The 23369-nt window shown below is 43.7% G+C and overlaps 1 protein-coding gene across 6 annotated transcripts in view; it reads right to left on the reverse strand.

The window, feature by feature from the left end:
• Positions 1–23369, reverse strand: part of ABCA1 (ATP binding cassette subfamily A member 1) — a 132002-nt gene that overhangs the window by 61290 nt on the left and 47343 nt on the right. For all 6 annotated transcript variants that reach the window (XM_023629810.2, XM_001493790.7, XM_070250906.1 and 3 more), the window contains exons 6-8: positions 15966–16087; positions 13726–13902; positions 253–345 (exon numbers count right to left, since the gene is read on the reverse strand). In XM_023629810.2, the coding sequence (XP_023485578.1) occupies positions 253–345; positions 13726–13902; positions 15966–16087 (392 nt within the window). The remainder of the gene's footprint in view (positions 1–252; positions 346–13725; positions 13903–15965; positions 16088–23369) is intronic.

Here is a 23369-nt window from a genome sequence, read left to right on the forward strand (position 1 = left end):
ATCTTCCTCTATTTTATGTGAGATGCCCACCCCAGCATGGCTTGACAAGCAGTGCATAGGTCCGCACCCAGCATCTGAACCGGCAAACCCCGGGCCGCCAAAGTGGAACACGCAAACTTAACCACTGCGCCACCAAGCTGGCCCCTCATATGACATTCAAATCTTTAAAAGGACCCTCTTAGCCAAACTTAGGATCCAAAAAAAAGCAATCGTGGATGGTCTGCCTTCTGGTGCTGGAAAGACACAACTTACCTCTTGGGCCAGTGTCCCAAGACTGTCCAGCAAAGCTTTTGTGGCTTCGGCCAGCTCCTCGCTTGGGAAAGGAGATGTAGAGTTTAGTACTGTCTGGAAGGAGAAAAAAAATACTTCATTTCTGAGCTCAAATGTAAACCTGAAATCTCTATTGAAAATAAACAAGTTAATTAAAACCATTCACAATCTTGAGTTTAAAAAACAAGAAACCCACTCTTAACCAAAATAAGACACTAAAATTATTGTTATGGCTGCATGTTGTTTTCTTCAGATAAGAATTACTAATTCTTTGATGAATGCTTTTAAATGGTGTAGGAATATATATTTAAAACTAACTGACATGCAACAAGTAAAAATATCTCATGCGAGGTATGCGTGTGTGGTCCAGCGCCACTCTGACCACAAATTCCCCATTCTGTCTCTGGCCCTGCAAGACAGGTAACATGGCAATGGCCTTGAGAAACAAGTTTCTAACGGCTCACAAGAAAGGAAGCAAATGTAAAGTTTATAGCTGCCAAAAGCATGGGAAGAAGGAATTCTCTCTCATTTTGCAAGTCAGCACTGTTTCTAACACTGGAAATTTAATACAGAAGATTTTTGTGTCTAGTTTTAGTCATCTTTACATTTACTAATTTATATATTTAGTTGCTATTACAGACCACCTAGTTACATAACAAATATAAGAAAATAATTAATTAGGCCCAAGAAAAGAAAAATTAGGGCAGAAAGCCTAGCTAGAGAAGGAATAGAACAACGATGCATAGGCTCTGAGGCCAGAAATGCAATAGCTGAGGAGCCTCAAATTTGGTTGCGTTTTCAGGTTTCCAAAGAGAAAAAGATGCAGGGTCAGTTTCACTATTCTTCTTTGTTAAATAGGAAAAAAAAAAGTCTTCAGGGAAAACCCATCTTTCGTTGGTGCTTCTATGGGCATTGTTTTATTCAATATCAGACACTTCTGAAATCTAGAGAAGCCTGGGCTATTTTGATATTTGTCTTCTATCAGAGATTGCTGTCAAATTATAATGCAGACTGCATGGAAAATGGCTGAAAGTGGATGGAACTCATCATTATCTCTGAGAAATAGCAGCCTGGGATGTTTTACTTTAAAAAGAACTCCAAGTGCACAAGATTAAGTTAGCATCATCATAATCATCATAATATTCAAATATAATCCTGAGTGTACATGCCTGAGAGAATCTGTCTAAAGGTCCTATGAAAGAATTTATCCAGCCTGACTCATGAGCTCTTCTAGAATGGTTTAGTTACTCCCAGTGTCCAGCATTCCCACTGTCAGTCCTCTGATGGACCTGTGGTTTCCCTTAAACACTATACTCACGTGGCTCGCTGTGATACAGTTCACAGAACGTGTTAATGATCGTTCCTGCCATGAAGTCATTCACGAGCACAAACAGGCGGGGTGTTTTTGTTTTTCACTTTCTCTCCTCAGGTTCACACTTTAACTAAAGGTTCCCACACTAGAAGTGGACCCGAGAGAGAACCTGCCGTAAGGAAAACTTCTACAAACTGAGGGGTCTTAACTGGAAGACACCGGAGGTAAAGTGTTTTTGTGTTTACCACGAGGTCCCCAGGATGAAATATGCTCAGGATTGTACAGCAAAAAAAAAAACATGCGAAATTAACTTAGTGTAAATGTTTAAAACTTAAAATTTGGTAGTTAACCCATTTCTTTTATAAAGTCTGAATGGAAATAAGATTCTTATGATTCTTGTCACTCTGCCCCCACTTCTCTGGTGATAGGGATCTGGGGTGGCTGCAGAAGCCTGGGCAAATGACTCAAACTACCCCCGCCTCCATTTCTCAACTCCACAGCAGAGTTAACGGTGCTCTGCAAATAGGACAGCGCTCTCCTGAAAAGTCAACTAGAGGACAGATGCAGAGGACCATGCCTGGCGCGTAGATCTTCAAAATTAAAAACAATTCCATCCCTGCCCTTCTCTTCCCTTCCTTGACAGGCTGTCATCTGCAAACAGGGCTTTCCAGTTCTTGAAAAGACTTACATCCTCCCTCCCATTTCCTGGCTAGCTCTCGATGAACTTTTTCTCCTGTTGAGGTGCCCTCCCTCAGCGAGGCAGAGAGCAAGAGTTGTCATCTCAAAGCACATCAGCCACACTCCGACGTGCTATTTCTAAGATTATAAACACTCTTCAGTGCAAGGCTAAGACACGGTCATCCTAAGTCCTGAAGGCTTGAGATAAAATGCTTCTCTCTCCTCTATAACCTTTTTTCTTTTACTCAGTGTTTGTCAAACTGTGAAACAGAAGATAATGTTAAGTAGATAAAATGTAAATATATATTTTTATACTATAAACATACACAAACTTGCCCCAGAGTTGACATTTAAATTGAAAAATCTGAACGAAAAATCATTACCTATGATTAGGTATATGTGTGTATGTATAGCCACATATAGACATGCACACACATCACATTTTTTGTTGTTGTTGAGGAAGATTAGCCCTGAGCTAACACCCACCATCAATCTTCCTCTTTTTGCTGAGGAAGACTGGCCCTGAGCTAACATCCATGCTCATCCTCCTCTATTTTATATGTGGAATGCCTGCCACAGCCTGTCTTGACAGCAGCGTGCAGGTCCACGCCTGGAATCCAAACCAGCGACCAGCGAACCCCTGGCTGCCAAAGCAGAGCACTGAACTTAACCACAATGCCACTGGGCCAGACCCACATACACTTTTATCTTCTTTTTTTTTTTTTTTTGAGGAAGATTAACCCTGAGCTAACTACTGCCACTCCTCCTCTTTTTTGCTGAGGAAGCCTGGCCCTGAGCTAACATCCATGCCCATCTTCCTCTACTTTATACATGGGATGCCTACCACAGCATGGCATGCCAAGCGGTGCCATGTCCGCACCCAGGATCCGAACCAGCAAACCCCAGGCCAACGAAACGGAACATGCGCATTTAACCGCTGCACCACGGGGCCAGCCCCCACACACTTTTATCTTAATGTATATTCATGTGTACCTTCTATTGATAGCAAGTGATATTGATTTTACTTTTACAGTAGTGATAAATTTCTTTTCTAATTACATTTATTTATACAAAAGAAGTCAATTAAAAGGAAATATTAAATTAAAATGGTACCAATTGCACTTGAATACAACCAAAACCATGACAGGAGATTGTGAATGAGCAGATTTTGCTAATAGAGTGTGGTCCTGGGAGCGCCTGCACGGGAACCACCTGTGCAGAGCCCCAGCCTCCTGGATCTGTTGATTCAGCAGCTAGCAGTGTGACCTCAGAATCCTCAGGGGATCCTTTTGTGCCCACTGAAATTTGAGAACCACTGAGACACAGCACTTGCACAATGGTCACACCTCTTTTTTCACAGTATTCTTTGCACGAATATGGTTGTTTGTACATTCCATGTCTGGTCCACACAATACTGTCTATTTTCGATTGTGAAGTAGGGAAGAGAGGCCAGTCAGATCACTTAGCCCTGACTGGGATCCAAGATGGTGCCAAACACATGTGAGGCCACGTATGTCACACCAATTGTGTACAAGTCACCAAGTACAAAAGACCAGGTTTCTAAAACTTCAGACCCAACATGGGTCTGCTGTCGCCATCAGTGGTCATCTTTCCCCTGAAGGGGACAAATCAATGATCAGTGGATGTAGTTCTTAGACTATGTCTTCCCCATCTGAATGAATTTAAATCTTAATAGGTAATGATTTTTCCTTCGGGTTTTTCAACTTAAATGCCTTAACTTTGGGGCAATCTTATTGCTCTTGTTTTAAAGGCTACACAATTCATCAAACTCCATGCACACCACAGGACCTACTACCTGAGTGTTTAACCTCTGAATATAGTTGACCACATATTCAGACACCAACGCAATACCATATCTTACTATACGACTTTGTTGTCAATACTCTGAGCTTTCGTTTGTTTGTTTAACTGGTTTAGGTTTTTGTCTCTCAGAGAAACATTGGCTAAACCTATGCATAAGTAATAGGTAGAACAGTCAACGTCATTATCGGGATCCTTTTACACTAATCGTTGTGTGAGATTAAATGCTCAGTATTCACTAACAGTATTGGCAACCTGTAGTCGACACAAATGAATTTCCATTTTCAAAGGGGTGGGTCGACATCATAGGGTTAAAAAAAACACACAATTCAAATTCAGCATCGAGTTTAAAGCTTAAATTATCCAGATATTTTGCTCAAGACTTCATTTTACTTTTCCGTGCTTGAACATGATAAAATACAGAGAATGGAATGATGCAAATCAGCAGAATTATTACAAATTAGTGAAGAAGGGATACGCTGTTCAATTACTGTTGTTGGGACTAGTTATTCACCTAAGAACAATGATAAATTTTCCATCTCACACCACTATACAAAATTAAATTCTTGGTAGATTAAAGAGTTAAAAGTAAAAATTAGGGGCTGGCCCTGTGGCTGAGTGGTTAAGTTCGCGCACTCCACTGCAGGCGGCCCAGTGTTTCGTTGGTTCGAATCCTGGGTACGGACATGGCACTGCTCATCAAACCACGCTGAGGCAGCGTCCCACATACCACAACTAGAAGGACCCACAACGAAAAATATACAACTATGTACCAGAAGGGCTTTGGGGAGAAAAAGGAAAAAATAAAATCTTAAAAAAAAAAAAGTAAAAATTAAAGTTTCAAACATATGTGAGAATATATACTTATGAACTTGGGATGGGAAAGGGCTTCTTAAACAAAATAGAAGCTCAAACCAAAATGGAAAAAAAAATGACTCCAACTTTTAAAAGTGAAAACTGTGCACCTAGGGCCGGCCCAGTGGCTGAGTGGTTAAGTTCATGTGCTCTGCTTCAGTGGCCCAGGGTTTCGCTGGTTGGAATCCTGGGCACGGACATGGCACCACTCATCAAGCCATGCTGAGGCAGCGTGCCACATGCCACAACTAGAAGGAGCCACAACTAAAAATACACAACTATGTACCTGGGGGCTTTGGGGAGAAAAAGAAAAAGTAAAACCTTTAAAAAAATAAAGTAAAAATAACTGTGAATCAAAAGACATCATAAACAGCATGAAAAAACAAGCCAAAAACTGGAAGAATGGATTTTTTTAAATTTTAGTATAAAAATGGAATACCATGCAACAGTTAAAATGAACCAGGGAGGGGGGAGGACAAAAGGGGTGACCAGGCTCACATGCGAGGGGATGCACTATAATTAGTGTTCGGGTGGTGAACATGACGTGATGTACACAGAACTCGAAATATGATGTACATCCGAAAAAAAAAATTAAACAATGAACCAGATGCCACATGTATCAACACTGATAAATCTCAAAAACATAACAGTGAGTGAAAAAGACAAGCTGCAGATCAATATGCACATTTATACAATGTGGTCACATGCCACCCAATACAGTATATTGTTATTAACAGAATACAAATATATATGGTATAAAGCATAAAAACATGCAACTCTAGCATAGTGGTTATCTCTGAGGAAGGACATGGGGATACACAGGTGGCATCAACTGTATCTACAATGTTTTACTTCTTGAAAAGAATCTGAAGCAAGCATGGCAAAATGACGGGTGATGGTACAAGGGTGCTCTTTATGTTATTCTCTGTACTCTTGTGCATGTTTGAACTATTTCATAATTCTCTTTCTAATTCAATGAAAGATCAGGAAAGGAGGGAGATTGGGGCAGGAATGAAGGAAGGGTAAGGAATATAAGTTGGCTTCAGTACAAATCAGATCTGAAGGATGTCTAACTTCCTTGAATAAAATTAACCCCAGGAAACTGCCTTGAAACTAGGCCAGAGAATGAAGTCTGAGAACCACGTGCCTGCATGTACTATGAACCGTGGTCTCCTGCTCATACTTGGTTGACAGGGGCAGGCAAAACTTGCCAAATCACATTTCCAAGGAGCTCCAGTAAACAAGTCCCAGAATTGGAATTCCTACTATTATTCTTCCTTAACCAAAAACATTCCCTTGGCTATGAACTCAGAGGTTCCCATTGATCATAGGAGGCAAGTGATTTTCTTGTATGAAGTAAGGAAAGGGGGAGAAAGAGGGAAAATAAAGCCCTCAGTGAGGGACTGTACATTCTGTGTTAGGCTAACAGGAATTCACATGTTATTCAATATTTTTAGATCATACTAAATACTGTAATATCATTAGAGAAGAATACACAAATGCTTATTGTATTACTCAAAAGCTCCCACCCACTTCTGCAAAATGTTTTAATCACTACATAGCAACATTTCCTAAAACCATGACATCCTGGGGTGCTGGCCCGAGAATGACAAAGGTCATTGGGCTCCATTCTTTCTGGGTCTAACAGATGACTTCATTATATTCTTTCTATCCTCACTAGCTTAATAACTAAATTGTACAAGACTGAAAATAAAAAAGGCAGTAACCTAGCAAAGTCCATTTGACTTTAATTTCTGAGCTGGTGTTTTATTTCAACTTCATGTTTAGCACAGTTCCTGGCACATAATAACTAGGCACCCAGTAAATGTGGGAGAAAAGCCAAAAGGAAGGAAGAAGCACATTAGGAAGTCGAGGCATGGACTGGAGAGAGTCCTGCTTCGAAGGTCAGGCAAATTCCCAGATACACTCTGTTTTGTATTCACATCATCAAGTCACTCACCCTCTCGAGTCTTTCAGAGGCTCCTCTTGCTCTAAGGATGAGGCCCAATAGCCTAACATGGCTCCTGAAAGTTGGCCTCAGCTAGCCTTCGCTCACCTCCATGGCATCACGCCTTCCTGTTCCTTCTCCCATCAAACTCCCATTAGCTACATCCGCTCCATTCTGAACTACTCAATCACGTGCAGTTCCCCTAAATGCCACCTTCGCTTCTCTCTCCCCTTTGGACCCATGCGTATGCCATGTCCTCTGCCCAGAACATTCTTCTCCCTGTTCTTTACCTAGCTAACCTCTATTCTTTAGGTCCCAGTTTAGAGGATGTTTCTTCCTGATCCTCAAAGACTGGGTTAGGAGGCCTCATCAGGGCCCGCACAGCACCCAGCAGAGGGTCTGTCATTCCGCACAGCATCTGCTCCTTTTCTCAGCCAGCTCCCCACCAGCAGGGAAACTCAATAGAAAGCTGTTCCTTACTCACCACTGCCTCCCTGGCCCAGTGCATGGCACCGCTCAGGGCTCAATAAATACTTGAATGAATTTAAGTGTTAGTTTACAGATGATCTCTATACAAAATCAAGACTGGAAGAGACTATTACTAATGCAATAGAAGTCACAGCCAAACAGAAACAGAAGATACAACATCTGTGAAATTAAAATGTGATTGAAAACTCTTCTCAATTTACAAAAATCGTACCCACACCCAAATTTTTCAGTGACTCTACTTCTAAATAAAGTGAGATGTGGGTGTACACATATTTACAGTATTTTCAGTATAATACACAATTTTGCTTTCCTCCTGCAAATACACATCACAATGCGTTCATTGGAGCATCTCAAACTTCTCTTAAACACTTTCATCAAGTAGACTAAAGGCTCTACGTCACTTTGCCCATATGCAGAAAACCCCACTCAGGGCTAGGATTTGTTATGTTTTAGTTCAAATTGAAAATAAGTAAGCCACACACCAGGTACAAAGACTATCACCACCCGGAAGTAATCTCTGTCTCTTTCCAATAATTTACAGGACAAGAAAGTTTTCCCTTGAGGAACATTTTCACATTCTTTATTGAAGTACGGAATTATAAAACTCATACCTGAGGAAGGTACTAATCTTACAAAAACAATTTGACAATTTAAATATAAAATTTAAATTTGATGTGTTTAATGCATTAAAATACTTCAATTTTTGCTGTTTCTAAACACAGTTAAATGCATCTGCTACCACATAATTCGAGACCAAAATTAAACCTTTATCTTAGAAATGGCAGCACTTGTCAAGGAAGAAATAATATAATTGAGGCAAAGATATCCATATAGATGGAGTTGAGCAGTCATATTAACACACTGCTAAATTCAGCAATTTATCCCTCATTTCTGTGCTCCGATTTTCCCATAGGAATTAGGTGAAATAGAGCCTGAAGAGTTATTCCACAAGGCACGTCATTCTACCGAATACCAAATGATGAAGGCTGCAATTGCTTGCCGGGAGAACGCATACCTTGTAAACACGTGGACAATAAAATCAAACACAGCCAAACAAAATCTGACACTTCTCACAAACGTATGAATTTCAGGCAGGAGGAGAGGGAAAGCAAGCGTTTTCTCCTGCAAAAACCCACACAAATGCTTTAAGGACTGCATGCAATAAATTGAAGAATCTAGCCCCAAAAAGCCACGAGCCAAGCCCCATCTGGTATTCTGAGTCCTTGCCAAAGGGTCAAGAAGACTCCAAACAAAGACCCTTCAAGACAAGGATGACTTTGTTCACCCCTTCTCCATCCGCTCCTTCGATCTGTACAGAGCCCACTGTGACATCACTGGTCTTCCCAGGACCTCAGGGCACCCTCACTTCACCTCCTTTGTCCCATGAACTGAGTTTCGCCTTTGCGAGAGTGTGCTTCATGCATCAGAAGACATGTGAACAGAACTCTCTGTTCCACAGAAACAGAACTTTTCCTTTTAGGGTGAAGGTATCATCAGAGGTCAAGATAATCTAACCACATGGTTGTGCAATATCCAAGTTGTTTCTGAGGTAGAGAGAAATCTTTATGCCTGTCCTTCCTAACTCAAGAATCAGACCCCGTTTTCCTCACCTTAAGGATCATACACGGTCTTCACATCACTGAGAAAATGGTGAGCCACGACTAGAGCTCAAGCCTAGCTAACCCCACATTCTTTCCACTATGGATCACAGGGTCCCAGGCTGGCAAAGATGGTTGTCAGGGGGCTGTTGGGAAGTCGTCAGTGAAACTGGGATGGAAGGACAGTCCTCACTCTACAGACCCAAAACCCATGAGGAGTTCCTCAAATTCCCACCCTCAGCCTTAAAGTTGGTTCTCAGTGCCCAGTGGAATGAAAGCTCCATGTGGATCTTGTATGCTTTCTTCATGGCTGACCCTTCAGCGCCTAGAACAGTACCTGGTACAAAGCAGACACTAGTAAATATCTGTTGGTTTTGTTGATGAATGTTTCATGCCTTCTTCAGAGATGCTCTGCTTCCCAAAGTCACTGCTCTCTTCGTAACGGGTAGTGCTTGTCATGCTTTAGAGTCACTCTCAGAATATAGGCAAGAAAGTGCACAGGGCTTGAAGAGGGACTAATAAAAGTCAAGGGCACTGAAGAAACCCTTCGAAGACATACTGAAATATACCTTCCAATCAAAAGACAGTTGTGGCAGGATGAATGCTCTCCCCAAAGCTGGCCACATTCTAATGCCTGGAACCTGTGAGTATGTTACATTACATGATAAATGTACATTACAGATGTCATTAAAGTTGTGGAGCTTAAAATAGGGACATTATCCTGGATGATTCAATCTAATCACACGAGCCCTTAAAAGCAGAGAACTTTCTCTGGCCAGAGGCAGAGAGATGTGGCAGAAGGAGAAGTCAGAGAGATTTAACGCATGAGAGAGACTCAACCCGCTGTGGCTGGAGAGGGATCAGATGCAAAGCCTGAGAAGGACACTGGCAGCCTCTAGGAGCAAAGACTGGCCTCTAGCTGACACCCGGCAAGCAAACAGAGACCTCAGTCTGACAACTGTAAGGAACTGAACTCAGCTAACAACCTGAATGAGCTCAGAAGCAGACTCATGTTCGGAGCCTCCAAAAAGGAATACAGCCCTGCAATCACCTTAATTTCAGTCTTGTGAGACTCTAAGAAGTGGACCCAACTGAGTCATGCTCTTCCCAGGCTTCTGGCCTACACAACCGCGAGATGATAAATCTGTGTGGTTTTAAGCTGCAAAGTTTGTGGTAATTTGTTACAGCAACAATAGAAAACCAATACGATCAGCAAGGAACTTGACAATAGAAGCAAATAAATCCCTCTGGCCAAAACTTGCTGGTCCACTATTACCCCTCCTTCCTGCAGGCCAAGACAGACAGAGGTTATTGTCGGACAGCAGAGAGAGGCCCGCATACGGACTTCTCCTCTAGCTGGGAAAGGCATGTGCTGCTTCAGGAAGGACCTGTATGGAAGGCAAGGGAAAGCTCAGCTGCCCAGCCAACCAGTACAGGCAAATCCACCCTGCTGAGCAGTCAGATAACAGAGGTCACTGCCAGATGGCCTTGACCCCCTCCTAGAGGTTGTTATCTTAACATGAATACGATGTAACACAAGTCTCCCATCATAACCAAGTGCATTTATCGTAGAGATAATATTTCATATATCAGCCTGTCTTGTACTCATCAGGAAGTCATCTTTGTGAGGACCTCAGTTGAGTCCAGCTTCTAGAACGTATCTGACATATAATAAACTCAATAAATATTGTTCAATGACTGAATATGTTTTTAAATAAAAAAAGGAGAATGCCTAATGGAAACCACCATTAAACCCAGAGAACTTAAAGGATGCAATAACATTCTGTCATCCAGTATTAATTTTCACGCAAGGTATAATTGAGGCATAAACATAAATAAGAATTTATAGGGTAAGGAGCCTGGGCAATATCTAGGCAAAGGATGCAATTTGTCACTGAAATATTCTTCAGGACTTTGTTTGGCATGACTGATTCCTAACACTGATCTACAGAAGAACATTTCTATCTTGCCAGCAATTGTTTTCAGCATATAATTTATATTACTCACATCAATTAAATTATTAACTTCTATTTATTGAGCACCTAATGTGTACCAGGCCCTATGCCAGGTTCTTCATATGCACGACCAATAATCACAACAGAGGGTAAACTATATTATCTGAATGTAGAAGACGAGGAAACTAGGGTTTTCAGAGCTAAATAATTTATCCGAGGTCACACGGCTGGTAAAATGCTGAGACAGTATTTGAACCCAGACACAAGTGACCCCAAGCCCATGCCCTTTCCACTCTGCCAGACTTCCCCCTATGTTGTCAAAACACTACTGTCCAGAGGTCATGGGGAGACTGAAGGAGGCCCAGGAGAAAGAGTCAGAATACCCTCAGCTGAAAAACGGGGAAGCATCCACACCAAAAAAAAAAAAAACACAACAGAAAGAAGGGAAATGTTTCAAAACTTCTCTCTCTGGAAAACCTACTATTGGTGCAGAAACACATACTGCAGAACTGTTTTCCTCCCCGTGGTGCTGGGCCTGCCTCTGGTCAGTGCTCCTGTTGCGTTTCTTGGCACAATTAACTGCCTATGGGTAAAGATGTCACGTGTCGCACCCATCTACCATCACAAATGTTGAAATTTCAACCAAGTGGCAGGAGTAAAAGGCTGCTTGATGTAAATCAAATATCAATCCCAGGGCTCCAATTAAGGCTTTGCTTTAATTCACTAAATAAGAGTCATATTTCAAAATGTTTGCAAGTCATTTCATCCCAAAGGTATCCTCTAAAATCATCTTTACACAGAACCATCCTGACAAATTACTATACTCTAATTCAAGAGCCCCATTTTCTGACTTTACGGAGAGAGATCTCAGCAATGGTAGACAGGCAACAGCAGAACCTGAGATGCTCTTATGCCTAAGAGATGTGCAGGAAGCATATGGTAGCCACCCTAATCAATACATGATTGTGAACCAACTGACTGACAAGGCACAACCACAACACAACAGGATGGGCTGTGGCGTAGCTGACAGTTCTGACAGTGCATTTCCATGTACCCTACCATGCTAATCCTCCCATCCAGGAGAGATTTTCAAGTTGAAATCTAAGCTGTTGACTGTCAGATTATGAGGATTATACTGTCATTCTACTTAGAGCGTAACTCAGGCACTAGGTAAGTGGAGGGATTTTACTGGGTTGTGCACACAGTAGGTACTTAATGAGTAAACAGAAATGAAACAATGAATGGACACCAGAATAAGTCACCATCTCTTCTGAAAGCACCCATCTTTCCAAACTTTGAGTTATCCTGGCTGAAAGGGGGAGCATTTCTGTCTTGCAGTGAAGTAAAGCAAACCGGCCAAAACCGGCCAAGGAAGCAGTCTACCATTCGTACTGACCTTCGACCCTCAATGTCTCACAACGCAGAAAGTGCCACAGGCTGCAAGTGTCCGCACAAATGGGCTTCTCCAGCTATTTAGCCCAGTTGTCTAGGGCTGCAAACATCCCCATCCAGAAACATACCTTTCCCAAAATCATACTCTAGAAACATTAACCAATACAATCACAGACCTCTGAACAAAGCAACTCAGTAATTTTTTAAAAACACTGAAACAGAACATGCTACTTCTAGAATAAAACAAAAACAGCTCCAAGCATTCAGCCTAAGGCCTTCACACCTACTGGTTCACCATGAACCCTCCCCGAGAAGCACCAAGAACCAAGAACTCAAATAGTTTTACCACGACCTTCACCTCCAGCAGTAGTTGCAGCATCAGAGTCAAGCAGGACGCAAGACCTTCCTGATGGTCAGTCTTGAGTGTAAACTCTGGGATGTGTTTCTAAGGTCACATTCTAGGACATGATCCAGGCACAGGGTCTAGACACTGAACATTCTTACTACCCCTGGGAGGGCCCATCTCTCTATAAAGAAATCATGCTGCACAAAGTCCCAGAGGATTCCAATTTCTTTTTATTATAATGAGGAACATCTCTTTCCCAGCACATCTTTCCTTCAGGGCTCTCTCCCTGGTTTTAAGAGAACCTACTGACAAGTCAGAGAGCTATCTAGCGAGTAGGAAATCAGAACACTGGATGCTAAAAGATGTTGTTGGAGGGGCGTTTCACCAGAGCTCCCAGAAAACCCAAAGAAATGGACCTGTTCTGGAACTAGACACAGCACTCTGATGACCAAAACATTCAGGCTCATCTGCATTTTTTGATTCAAAATGAATGTGTATTCTCACGGATTGCTTCTCTGAACTCTTGGCTCCTAACTGATCAGACTATGTGGAGATTTTTTTCTTCTGTGAATGTAATTTTGTCACTGATTAAGCTAATTATTGAGTGTGCTCCGATCCAATGACAGTGTTTTCCCTCTCTGACAGCTTACAGTGTCTCCCTTCTGATAGGCTTTTAAAAATGAATAGATATCCATCTTCCCTTTAATGGTTTTGAGACAATTTTTTAAAATCTGGGGGACTCTTTCTTCAAGCGAACTCCTATAATCTAATTATAATATGAAAAATAAAAATAAAAAAGCAGGTCTTCTCTGACTGAAACAGGCACAAGGGACCTTAGGCTTGGACTCAGAGCCACACCCATCTCATTCTTCCTCCATTTACTGTTTGGGAGGTGGTCCAAAAGTTTGAAATAACAGTTAGCATACCACTGAGCTAAATTATATCTCAAACTTCCAGCCAGCTCTATGTATCTATAAAAACAAAGTCATGTTGCCCAAGGAAAAATTTCACATCCCAAAAGCATTATGTCTGAAACTTCTCCACACAGCAAGCCTACTCACCAGGATTGGCTTCAGGACATCCACGTTGGAACGAAGAACTTGCTCTGCTGCATCCCGTTTCTCCCTTGGCAGGCTGCAAAGCCTGGAAACTTCTTGGTCACTAAGGCGAATCACCTCTTCTAATTTTGATCCATTGCACACACTGGTCAAATGTAACTGGTAGCCTTGCAAAAAAACCTGGAAGCATTTCAGGCAGAAAGAGGCACACAAAACTGAATTACAAAGAGTGGAAGCTGGGTCCTTGAAGCCTTTTGGGGGATTTCACATCAACACAGCTTGGAAGAATGGACACTGCTGCACTGGACCAATGCATCGGGTCTCTACTGAACTTTGCAATGTATCAAGGCACGAGCTCATGACATTTACAACCTGAATGCTGTGTTTGACTCGTCATCTCCTGCACTCTTGTCCTTGTCAAGGGAAATCCTGAGTCCGACTCTTTTTCTCAAAAGTGGTACACATGATTCAGCAAATAGGAATCTAGCATCCAAACTCCGGAAACCACTTTTATTAGATAACAACATTCTCATTACTGTTGAACTTGTATCTTAAACTGGGGTTGGGCTGAATGATGGGGAAAAAAAGAATTTATACTATTTATTTGTAGGTACAGATATTTAACTGGTGCAAAGAACTACGTTCAAGCAATTTCAGAATTTGGGACTCATCATTTTACTTGCCCCAGAACAAAATAACTGAAAGCCAGGCCTCTTCTCATCTCATTGACAGGCCAATTCTAAGTCACTCTTATCTATTCATTATAGCAGACCCCCGAGAGAGACTCTCTTTGGCCATATCTTGTTTACTTAATTAGCTTTTCTGGGCCTAAATAAACTGTGCTTCTTCATATATGGTCCTTACTATCCATTAGACAGCAAGTTCAGTAAGATGAGGGGTCTTGCTTTTCTTGCTCACTTTGTGTCCACAGTGCTAGAACATTATAGAAAGTAAATATTTGTGGAATGAACGGATGATGCAGACTCTTTATTACTCCATTACTACCTCCCCTGTTAGTTTAAATTAGTGCAGCTTGACTTGCTTGTAGTATAGCCTAATACGAGTGATGGACCAAAAGCCTCCCAAGACCCATGAGCTTTCTAACACTGCAGAGCATTCGGCCTGCCATGGCTTCCAGTAAGTTCTCACCTACTGCCAGATACTCAAGCGCACTTCAGTTCTCCTCCTTTCTCTAACCAGCCCTTGCTGCCAGGCTATCAGCCTACCTTTAGTATCTGTGTTTAAGAACACTGATTACACAGAGACTAACATGCAAGGACCACCTCCATACTTAGGATGCCCCTTATTTTAAACTGATCAGACATGACAGATATGAAATTGGCAGAAGGCAATGGAAATCATGCTACATGCAACCATTTTCATAAGCCTGCTGCCTTTGGCCCATCTCCCAACCACACAATTGGTAAACACCAGGCATATTTTCCTAGTTCCATAAGGGCAAGCAGTAAGCACATTTTTCTAATTTTAAAAATTCTAGATCATATAAAGCAGAGATCTTCTTTGCAGGCATAAATATTTCCACTACTTTTGTTTATTATAAAGACAAGCTAATATGTAGACATGAGACAGAGTAAGGAAGCAGCTCCTCTTTTTGCCAAAGAATAAACTTGAGAATCTGCTCTGAAAATCAATAACCACGCAATCTGGGTCTGCTCCCTACTGCACAGGAGCCGTGTGATATCTAACGATGCCAGAGGAAGTTTTCTAAGAACAAAGGTTAAAATTCCATATAAACACTGATATTGCATCCTGGCTTTACAAATTTAAGAAAAAACAAACATTTTCTCCTTACATATCTTCCTTTGTCTATCCTTAAAAGAAGCATTCCGTTTTTTAAATCTCCTGTCTTAGATTTTATAGACAGAGCTGCTCCAGATCAAGAGTCCTCAAGCTTGGTTACTGTCTCAGAACCGCTAAATTTTAAAGAAAATGTTTTAAATTCATCCCCCTTTTAAGGGGAAGTTATCAACAAATGCCAGTTGACAGGCAGGAAATCATTTTATTTGAACCAGCTGGCTCAGGACGCCAGGTTGCACATTCCACTCTCTGGCTAGGTTGGTCATGCCAGCCCGAGCAGAAGTCAAACTGCCGAAGCTGTATGGGAGCTAACAACCTCCTTCAGCGTCGTGACAAAGCCAGGGGTTTATTCATTCCTTTCCTAGCACTCTCGAACAGTGTAATTGTCATCGGCCCCACCGAGGAAGCTGAAGGTTGCAGCTTACCTTGCGGAGACTGACATCAGCTCCCAGCACGCTGTCCACAGTAGGCCTTGGCAGAGAGAGGTTGTGACTCAGGAATCCAGAGAAGGTTTCATTGACCACCAGGAAATCCTGAAGCTTCAACCCTGCGGAGACACGGTGTTTTATTTCCATTTAACAAGTAATTCCAAAAAAACATTGGCACAATGGGGCAGGTGGTGAACAATATCATAATACTGATTGCCTCGTTTTAAACCGATTGATAACCACAGGCTTCTGGCTTAAGCACACAGAGAAATGAGGTTTGGGGAGCTTCACCTTATCAGGAGAGACATGAAAAGATTGCTTTCTGAAGACGTGTGGAACCACACTCGGCATGTGCTCCTTAGACAAACAGCGCAATAGTGCTGTACACACACACACACGGCTTTTCCGTGGTTTTCCAGGAAAAAGCCAAACCTTTTAAATGATCTTGACCATCCCACCTGAGATTTGTGACACTAACCCCACTACTCCTGTCTCCCCAATGCCATCTCAGATAGCTAAAATCTGGAGGGAAAAAGGGTCTTATTCCTATGAGCCCCAGGGGCTGCTTTTTTCTTGATGCAGAAGAGTGGTTCTGGAACTTGAGTGGGCATCAGAATCAACTGAACAGCTTGTTAATACAGATTGCTGGCCCCCACCCCCAGAGTTTCTGATGCAGCGGGCCTGGGACCAGGCAGGAGAGTCTGCATTTCTAACAAGCCTCCGGGTGATGTTGATGCTGCTGGTCCGGGGCCCACACTTTGAGAACACTGATGTAGGGCACCATGCATATCAAAGTGCTTTCACAGTCATGGTCTCATTTTAATTCCAAACGTGGAACACACGATATGGAGCTCCAAAACCCAGGTCTGCCTGGTTTAAGAAACCACATAAGCATATATTTCAAAAAAAAATCAACCCTAATAAATGATTGGATCGCTGCAGGGTTTCATATGGAATCCCTTTAAATAATAAGCACTCCAAGTACGTTTAGAAAAGGTTTCAATCCAATATGGTGATGCAGAAAAAGCAGTAGCCAGAAATCCAGAATTTAGACCCCAGTGTTAGAGGCTGTGCCTGCTGGTGTCACTTGGGTATTTCATATCATCTTTCTGAACCTCAGCTTCTTCAGTTCCAAAACAAGAGGTTTCTGGCCAGAGGCTTGGTAGGGCCCCCTGACTCTGAAATGCTATCATTTTCCCTGCCCTATTTCATTTGACTATCCATGTCTCCTTCTGCCCCACCTTCTTAACAACCCAACTTCTCCTTTCAACAAAGAGAAAAACACTTTATCATGACCACATGGCTGGACCGGCCTCATTTGCTGACAGCAGCTCACAGGCCCAGGCAGTAACTGACCTGTAGGGGGCAAACCCTGCAAACCCAAATCATTTAACTGGAGAAATAAAGCTATTATCTGAAAATGGGACTACTGGAGTGAGGCTTAAAGAGGAGAGGAGTCAACCCTGGGAGCCAAGGGGGTCACGTGCAGAGATAAAGCAGAAGGAGGGCCCAAAAGCCCAACCAGACTCTCCTCAGTGCTGCCTGAGCCAGGTCTGTTCTGCTTCAGCAAACTTTAATAACAGAGAGTTAGAGAAAGGATAAATGAAGTATGGTTTGCATCTCTAGAGAAATGATTCTCTGGCTACCTCTTATTTGTCTAACTCCTAGTTATTCCTCACGACACCTTCAAGAAGCTGTTCCTTGCCCAGTTACCCCCCTCAAAACTGGTGCTCCCCATCATATATGATACTACACTGTTAGCGCTGGGTTCACTTCTGCTGTCGTCAAACGTCAGAGCACCTAAAATTCACTTAGGGAGCATGCTAAAAGGCAGTTTCTTGGGCCCAGTTCCCAGAGATTCAGAAATAATGGATCTAGAGTGGGCCTAAGAATCTACATTCTAATAAGCATCCATTGTACTTTTAAGGCAGAGAACTCAGGGACCATACTTTTAGGAATCTTGTCTTATTTGCATATTATTTCCACTAGCCTAGCCTCTGGGGCAAAGAATATGTGTTTTATCACTGTATCCCAGTGCCCAGATCAGGGCTGGGCAAAGAATTACTGGTCAGTGAATGATGGCTGGATAATAAATCCTAGGAGATGGGATTAGAGCTGGGAAGATTCCAGAAGTACCTAAGCAGCATCACAGGAGATGTCCTTTCAGCTGAGCAGGTCCAAGAAGGGCCTAGAGATGGAAGGACAATCCCTAGGCTCTACCCCAGGAGGAAGTAGGATCCCTAGTCACTAGCACTATATTCCCAGGGACACAAAGAGACGCCCAGGGTATCCTGGTACCCCTAAGATGGAGTAAACAGGAAGGAAGATAGGAAAGCTAGTGGCTTCAATTGACGCCTGGCACAAAAAGCCAGACATTGACCGCTGTGGGACAACATGAACAGCACCACACGGGGGTCAGGGGCAGAAAACCTAGGCTCTGTATCTATTTATTTGCCAGGTCATTTCACCTAGCTTTGTCTCCACTGCCTCATCTGTAAAGCGAGGGGTAAAAAAAGACCTCTCTGAGCCCTGGATAGAACAGAATATACACATGAGCTTCCCCTCACTGACCAGGTAAGCCACAAATTCCTCCTGAGTGTGAAAAGCCAGAGCAGCACGCAGGCATTGTGCTCGGAAACTGCCCAACAGCCTCCTTCCTCCAGAGCAGGGCTGCTGAAGTCTGGGAGGCCGACCCAGGCTGCACTTGCCATGGGTCTAGGTCATGAGCAACACCCTCGAGACCAGCAAGTATGCATAGCGTGTTTATAAGACTCTTCTCTTATGTCAACAGGCTCTGAGGATGAGCACAGCTGGATGTGATCAAACTCCAACCACCTATCAGTGAGTCCCCTGGATGAGACATAAGAACCAAGAGGCTGATTAAACAGTCAACAACCCTTGGCAGTGCACGTGCACGGGGTGGGGAGGTCGCGGGGTGGGGAAGCAGCAGGGAGGGCCTAAGATCCCTGGCTAAAAGAACTTGCATTCTGGTCACACGGATACCACACGGGTGGGGGTGGACTTAGATTCACACACGATCACCAACAGCTGCAGCCAGTGTGGATGCAGAAAGCCAGTGTGGTGTGGGGCACGAGTTCCCAGTCTTAGCTCCCATTAGACTCACATAGAGAGCTTTACAAAAATCCCACGCCCAGGCCACGCCCCCCCAACAACTAATCAGAACTTCTGGGAGTAAGACCCAGGTATCAGAATTTCATAAAACTCCCCAGATGGTTCCAGCCAAGTTTAAGAAATAATGATATGGTAGAAAGATCAGGGGTAGGGGACCAGAAAAACCTAAGTTTGATGCTGGACTCTGCTATTTATTAACTGGTGTGGCTTTGAGAAATTCATTCTGCCTCCTGAGCCCAGGTTTTCTTACCTAAGAGGTAAGGATACTGGTATCCACCTTTTGAAGACATGAGGTTAGAGATATTCATATGTAAAGCATGAATTGTGAGCAACTTGTGCATGGTAGGTACTCAATAAATGGTGAGAATTTTGTGATTATTGAAAGGATTTTTTTCACTCAACTTTACCACAATGAAGCATAAAGAAAAGGTAAGGACACAGTCCCTGCCCTCAAGGGACTTCCAAGGCTGAGAAGGGAGATGAAGAGAGAAATCAATAGAGAAAGCAGAAGAAGGGCTGAGGAACCGGAGGAAGATAGTTCATGGAAGCGTTTGACCAAGATGAGGCTTATCTGCAGGTGCTTCCCAGCAGGGAGTCAGGCTGAAGCCATTCTGGCAAAGGACAGAGAGCCAAAAATCTCTGCAGGCCGTGGCTGGTGAGGAAAGGGTAAGGCTCGCCTGACGGCAAGGACCAGGACACCCTGTAGTCACAGTGCTGTGCACATAGTGGGTTCCCCGTAAATATTTCTGAATGAATAAATAAATGAACAAGCAGATAACCACAGAGAGAGAAGATCCCTGAAAATGCAAGATTTGGGCAGTAGGATGAGAGAAGGAAGAGGAAGAAGTATGGTGTGAGGCCAGAGTACGGTGGCTTTGTACCTCTGGTCTCAGTTTTTTCCATTACATTGATGACAGGAAAATGAGTGGAGAAGCCAAGAATATTGAGAAAGCCAGATGTCTGAGAGAGCCCTTCTCCTTGTAGCCTTGCTAACTCCTACCCCTTCTTTATTACTTGGCCATGAGTCATCTCCTCCAGGAAGCCTGCCCTGACTTTCGCACCCTCAAGCTGGGTGACATGGCCCTCCTCTGAGCCCTGACAACATCCCATGTTTCCCTCAAGCACTGCATAGATGGAGCTTCAGTGGTCTGAGGACACACCTATCTCCCCAGAAGAACAGAAGTGCCTTGAGGGTCAAGACTTTGTAACTCTGAAGCGCAGAAGTGCCTGGCACAGAGGCAGCACTCAGGATGTGGTGGATGAATGAAGGAATGAGCGAGCACAAATGAATGAATAAATTAATGAACTGAGATGATCTGGCAAACGGCCAATTATAGAGAAGTCATTCACCTTGCAATGGTTAGGGAAGAGGAGAACAGGACATGAATGTGAAATAAACCAGGTCAAGATAGTGCTAGAGTTTCTCTAAGCCCTCTCAGGAGCATCAGCCCAGGTCCAGAAGACCGTCTGGTGAGTGGAAGATGGAAGCAGGGAGTGAGCAAGTGTCAACAGAACAAATGGAGATGACAATGGCATCTACCCCACTGGGCAGGGCTGGGGGTTAAATGAGAAAATGTGCCTCAAGTCCCAGTGTAATGCCAGGCACCAAGAAACATGCTCAATAATGGATGGCTACTATCATCATCACTTTCAGAAAAGACTGATCTCATTAGCTTCCTTGCTAAATTGACCCTAAAGCATATGCTTTTAGAAGAGATAAAAACACAGAAGTGACTTTGCCAACTAAGAGGAGAAATTGAATTTATGACCTAAGGGTTGTGTGCGTGCGTGCAGGTGTGTGTGCGTGTTATGTATTTGCCTGGCTGAGTTCCTGAGTCAGACAGAATTATTGAATTCTTTCTGCTGAGACCGTCTATAAGGTGAAGAAAAGGTTGAAGCTGGCTGATTGTCTATTCAGAACTTTATAGAAGAATAAATCAATCTTGCATTTTACAAAGAATCAACAGGAATGACCACATCTATGGGGCCACTGCAAAGATAAGCATAGGTGTACGATGACCTGAAAGAAAGACCAGTCATTAGAGGCAAGATAGGGAACACTTGGCCATTTAACTCTGCCCAAGTAAGTTGATATGACCTTGATTTTCTTAACTGTAAAATGTGTGGGTTGTGGAAGATGATCTCCAAGGTCTTCTCATCCATGGCATTAACAAGCAAACTTGGGGTAAAACCCTGAAATCAGCACTGGATATAACGTCAGAAGAGCTGAATTCAAGTCGCAGCTCGGCTGTTTCCTAACTGTGCAACCATGAGCCTCACTTTCCCCCTAATCTTTCTGGGCCTCGGTGTCCTTAGGTGTAAAATGGGACTGATAACATTCACAGGCTGCTGTGAAAACCAAGATCAAGAATGCGAAGGTACTCTTTCGGAGGGAATGAGCTGAGGAGCCTCAGCAGTTCACATGGGTAACTGAGGGGGTGTAACTGCTGTCACAGAACACCGCGATCAGGGAGCTGGACAGGCTGCTAAATTAAATGTGAGTCCCGCCTGCCCGCAGAGAAGACTGAAAGTCACCATCCAGCAAAGGACCAGGAGAGCTTTCCCGCCGCCAGCTCTCCAATTTGGACCAAAATACTTGATCCACTGAGCTCAGCCTCCTTGGTTTCCCCTGGAGGAGCAGACGGTGGCCCATCCATTTCCTGGAGAGCTCTGCTTTGGGTGCAGTGAGGTGTGGGGGAAAGGAGAGAGAAAAAACAATTCAGGAGCTTGGAGTCTAAAGACCAAAACCAGTGAAATGCGTGTTTGTGGGCTGGGGAAGAACTGGGCAGAATCCTCAGTTTCTTGCCAGTCCTCTGGGCTAGGCTCTCCAGACAAGCTAAGGGAACACCTCCACAGCAGGGGGAGGGGTGTGGCAGGGAGAGGCCCTGCACCCAGGATGCTTTCAGGACCACTTAGTGTTCCTTCTGCTTCTCTCCAGCCTGCCAGAGCTCAGCGGAGGAGGAGGGGCAAGGAGCAGCAAGGAGGGAAGGGGGAGAAGGGAGGAGAGAAGGCTGCAGAGGCAGGAAGGCGGAGGAGGGAAGCCCTCAGCAGCCGAGCCGGCTGGGGTTACTCGCGGTCATTGCCCTCCAGTCCCCAGCTCGAGTTTCAAGATCGCTGCAGTCTCTTTTGTTCAACATGAAAAGGAACCACAGCAATCAGCTGCTTGAGAAGAGGGTGGAGGAGGCAAATGAGAAAAAGGAGAAGTAGAGAAAGAGATCACGCTAGCTTCCAAGGCCCAGACTCTTCTCCAAAGGGCCCCAGGAGGGACCGCTAGCTCTCGCCCAGTCAAACAGGCAAAGGCCTGGCAGGGCGGGCGAAATTCTAACTCATGGCTTTACTCAGCCTAAGCTTGTCCAGCCATAGAAACATGACCTTGAAACATTTCTCTAGTATAAAAGGGCCGGTAACAAACACACTCTGGTGTCTTCTAGATGTTTTTTTGTTGTTTTGGTCTGTTTTTCTGGGCTCTACTTTCTTATTCAAGGATAGCTACTGCCTGCTTCACTGAGATGGCTGGGCCGTGTCTGGGAAGACCACGGCTTCTCTGGGATGGTCAGGGCTCTGGAGAAGGGGGTAAGGCAGGCTGACCTGGCTGCTCCCTGGGGTGACTCCTTAGGGCAGGTGAGAGGAGGCCCGGAGCCTGGAGGGCACACAGCCTCGGGACCTCCCTGATGTGCATCTGGGCCTGGGGCTCCCAACTCAGAAGTTTCCTTCTCTACAAGTGAGAGCTTGCTGAGAGTTACCAAGACATACTCAAAAGAGCTCAGGTTCTGGAGTCTAGCTAACCTGGTTCAAAGCTCAGTTCCAGAATTTTCCAGCTATGTGGCCCTGGAGAGGTCACTTAGGCTCCCTGAGCCTGCATTTTTCTACCTTGCTAGGGGCGTAGGTTAGGTAAGCACTATCAACACTAAGTATGCAAAGGACTCTGAATACTGACTCACACACTGCAAGAGAAAATACAAACTTAAAATTAAACAAGTTCAAAATAAATGTTGATAAAGTCACGGATGACAATTATGTGAAGGGTTCCCAAGAGAAACCAGAATATTTAGAGTTACACTCCCTGAACCCTTGGGTCCAGTACCAGGGAAGCCAGAGTCTTCTCTTAAGACCCATGGGAGTAGTATAACTTCAGGAACCACATATTCCTTAAAGGAGCCCACGTGTAATGTGAACCTGCATTAGCTCAACAAACTTCCAAATGGCTACTGAACCCAAAACACTAGTGCTATGGTTCAAAGGAGCAGTATTTCTCAGGGCTTCTTGAAA

This window comes from Equus caballus, chromosome 25 (assembly GCF_041296265.1).
Source record: "Equus caballus isolate H_3958 breed thoroughbred chromosome 25, TB-T2T, whole genome shotgun sequence".
Classification (NCBI taxonomy): Eukaryota; Metazoa; Chordata; class Mammalia; order Perissodactyla; family Equidae; genus Equus; species Equus caballus.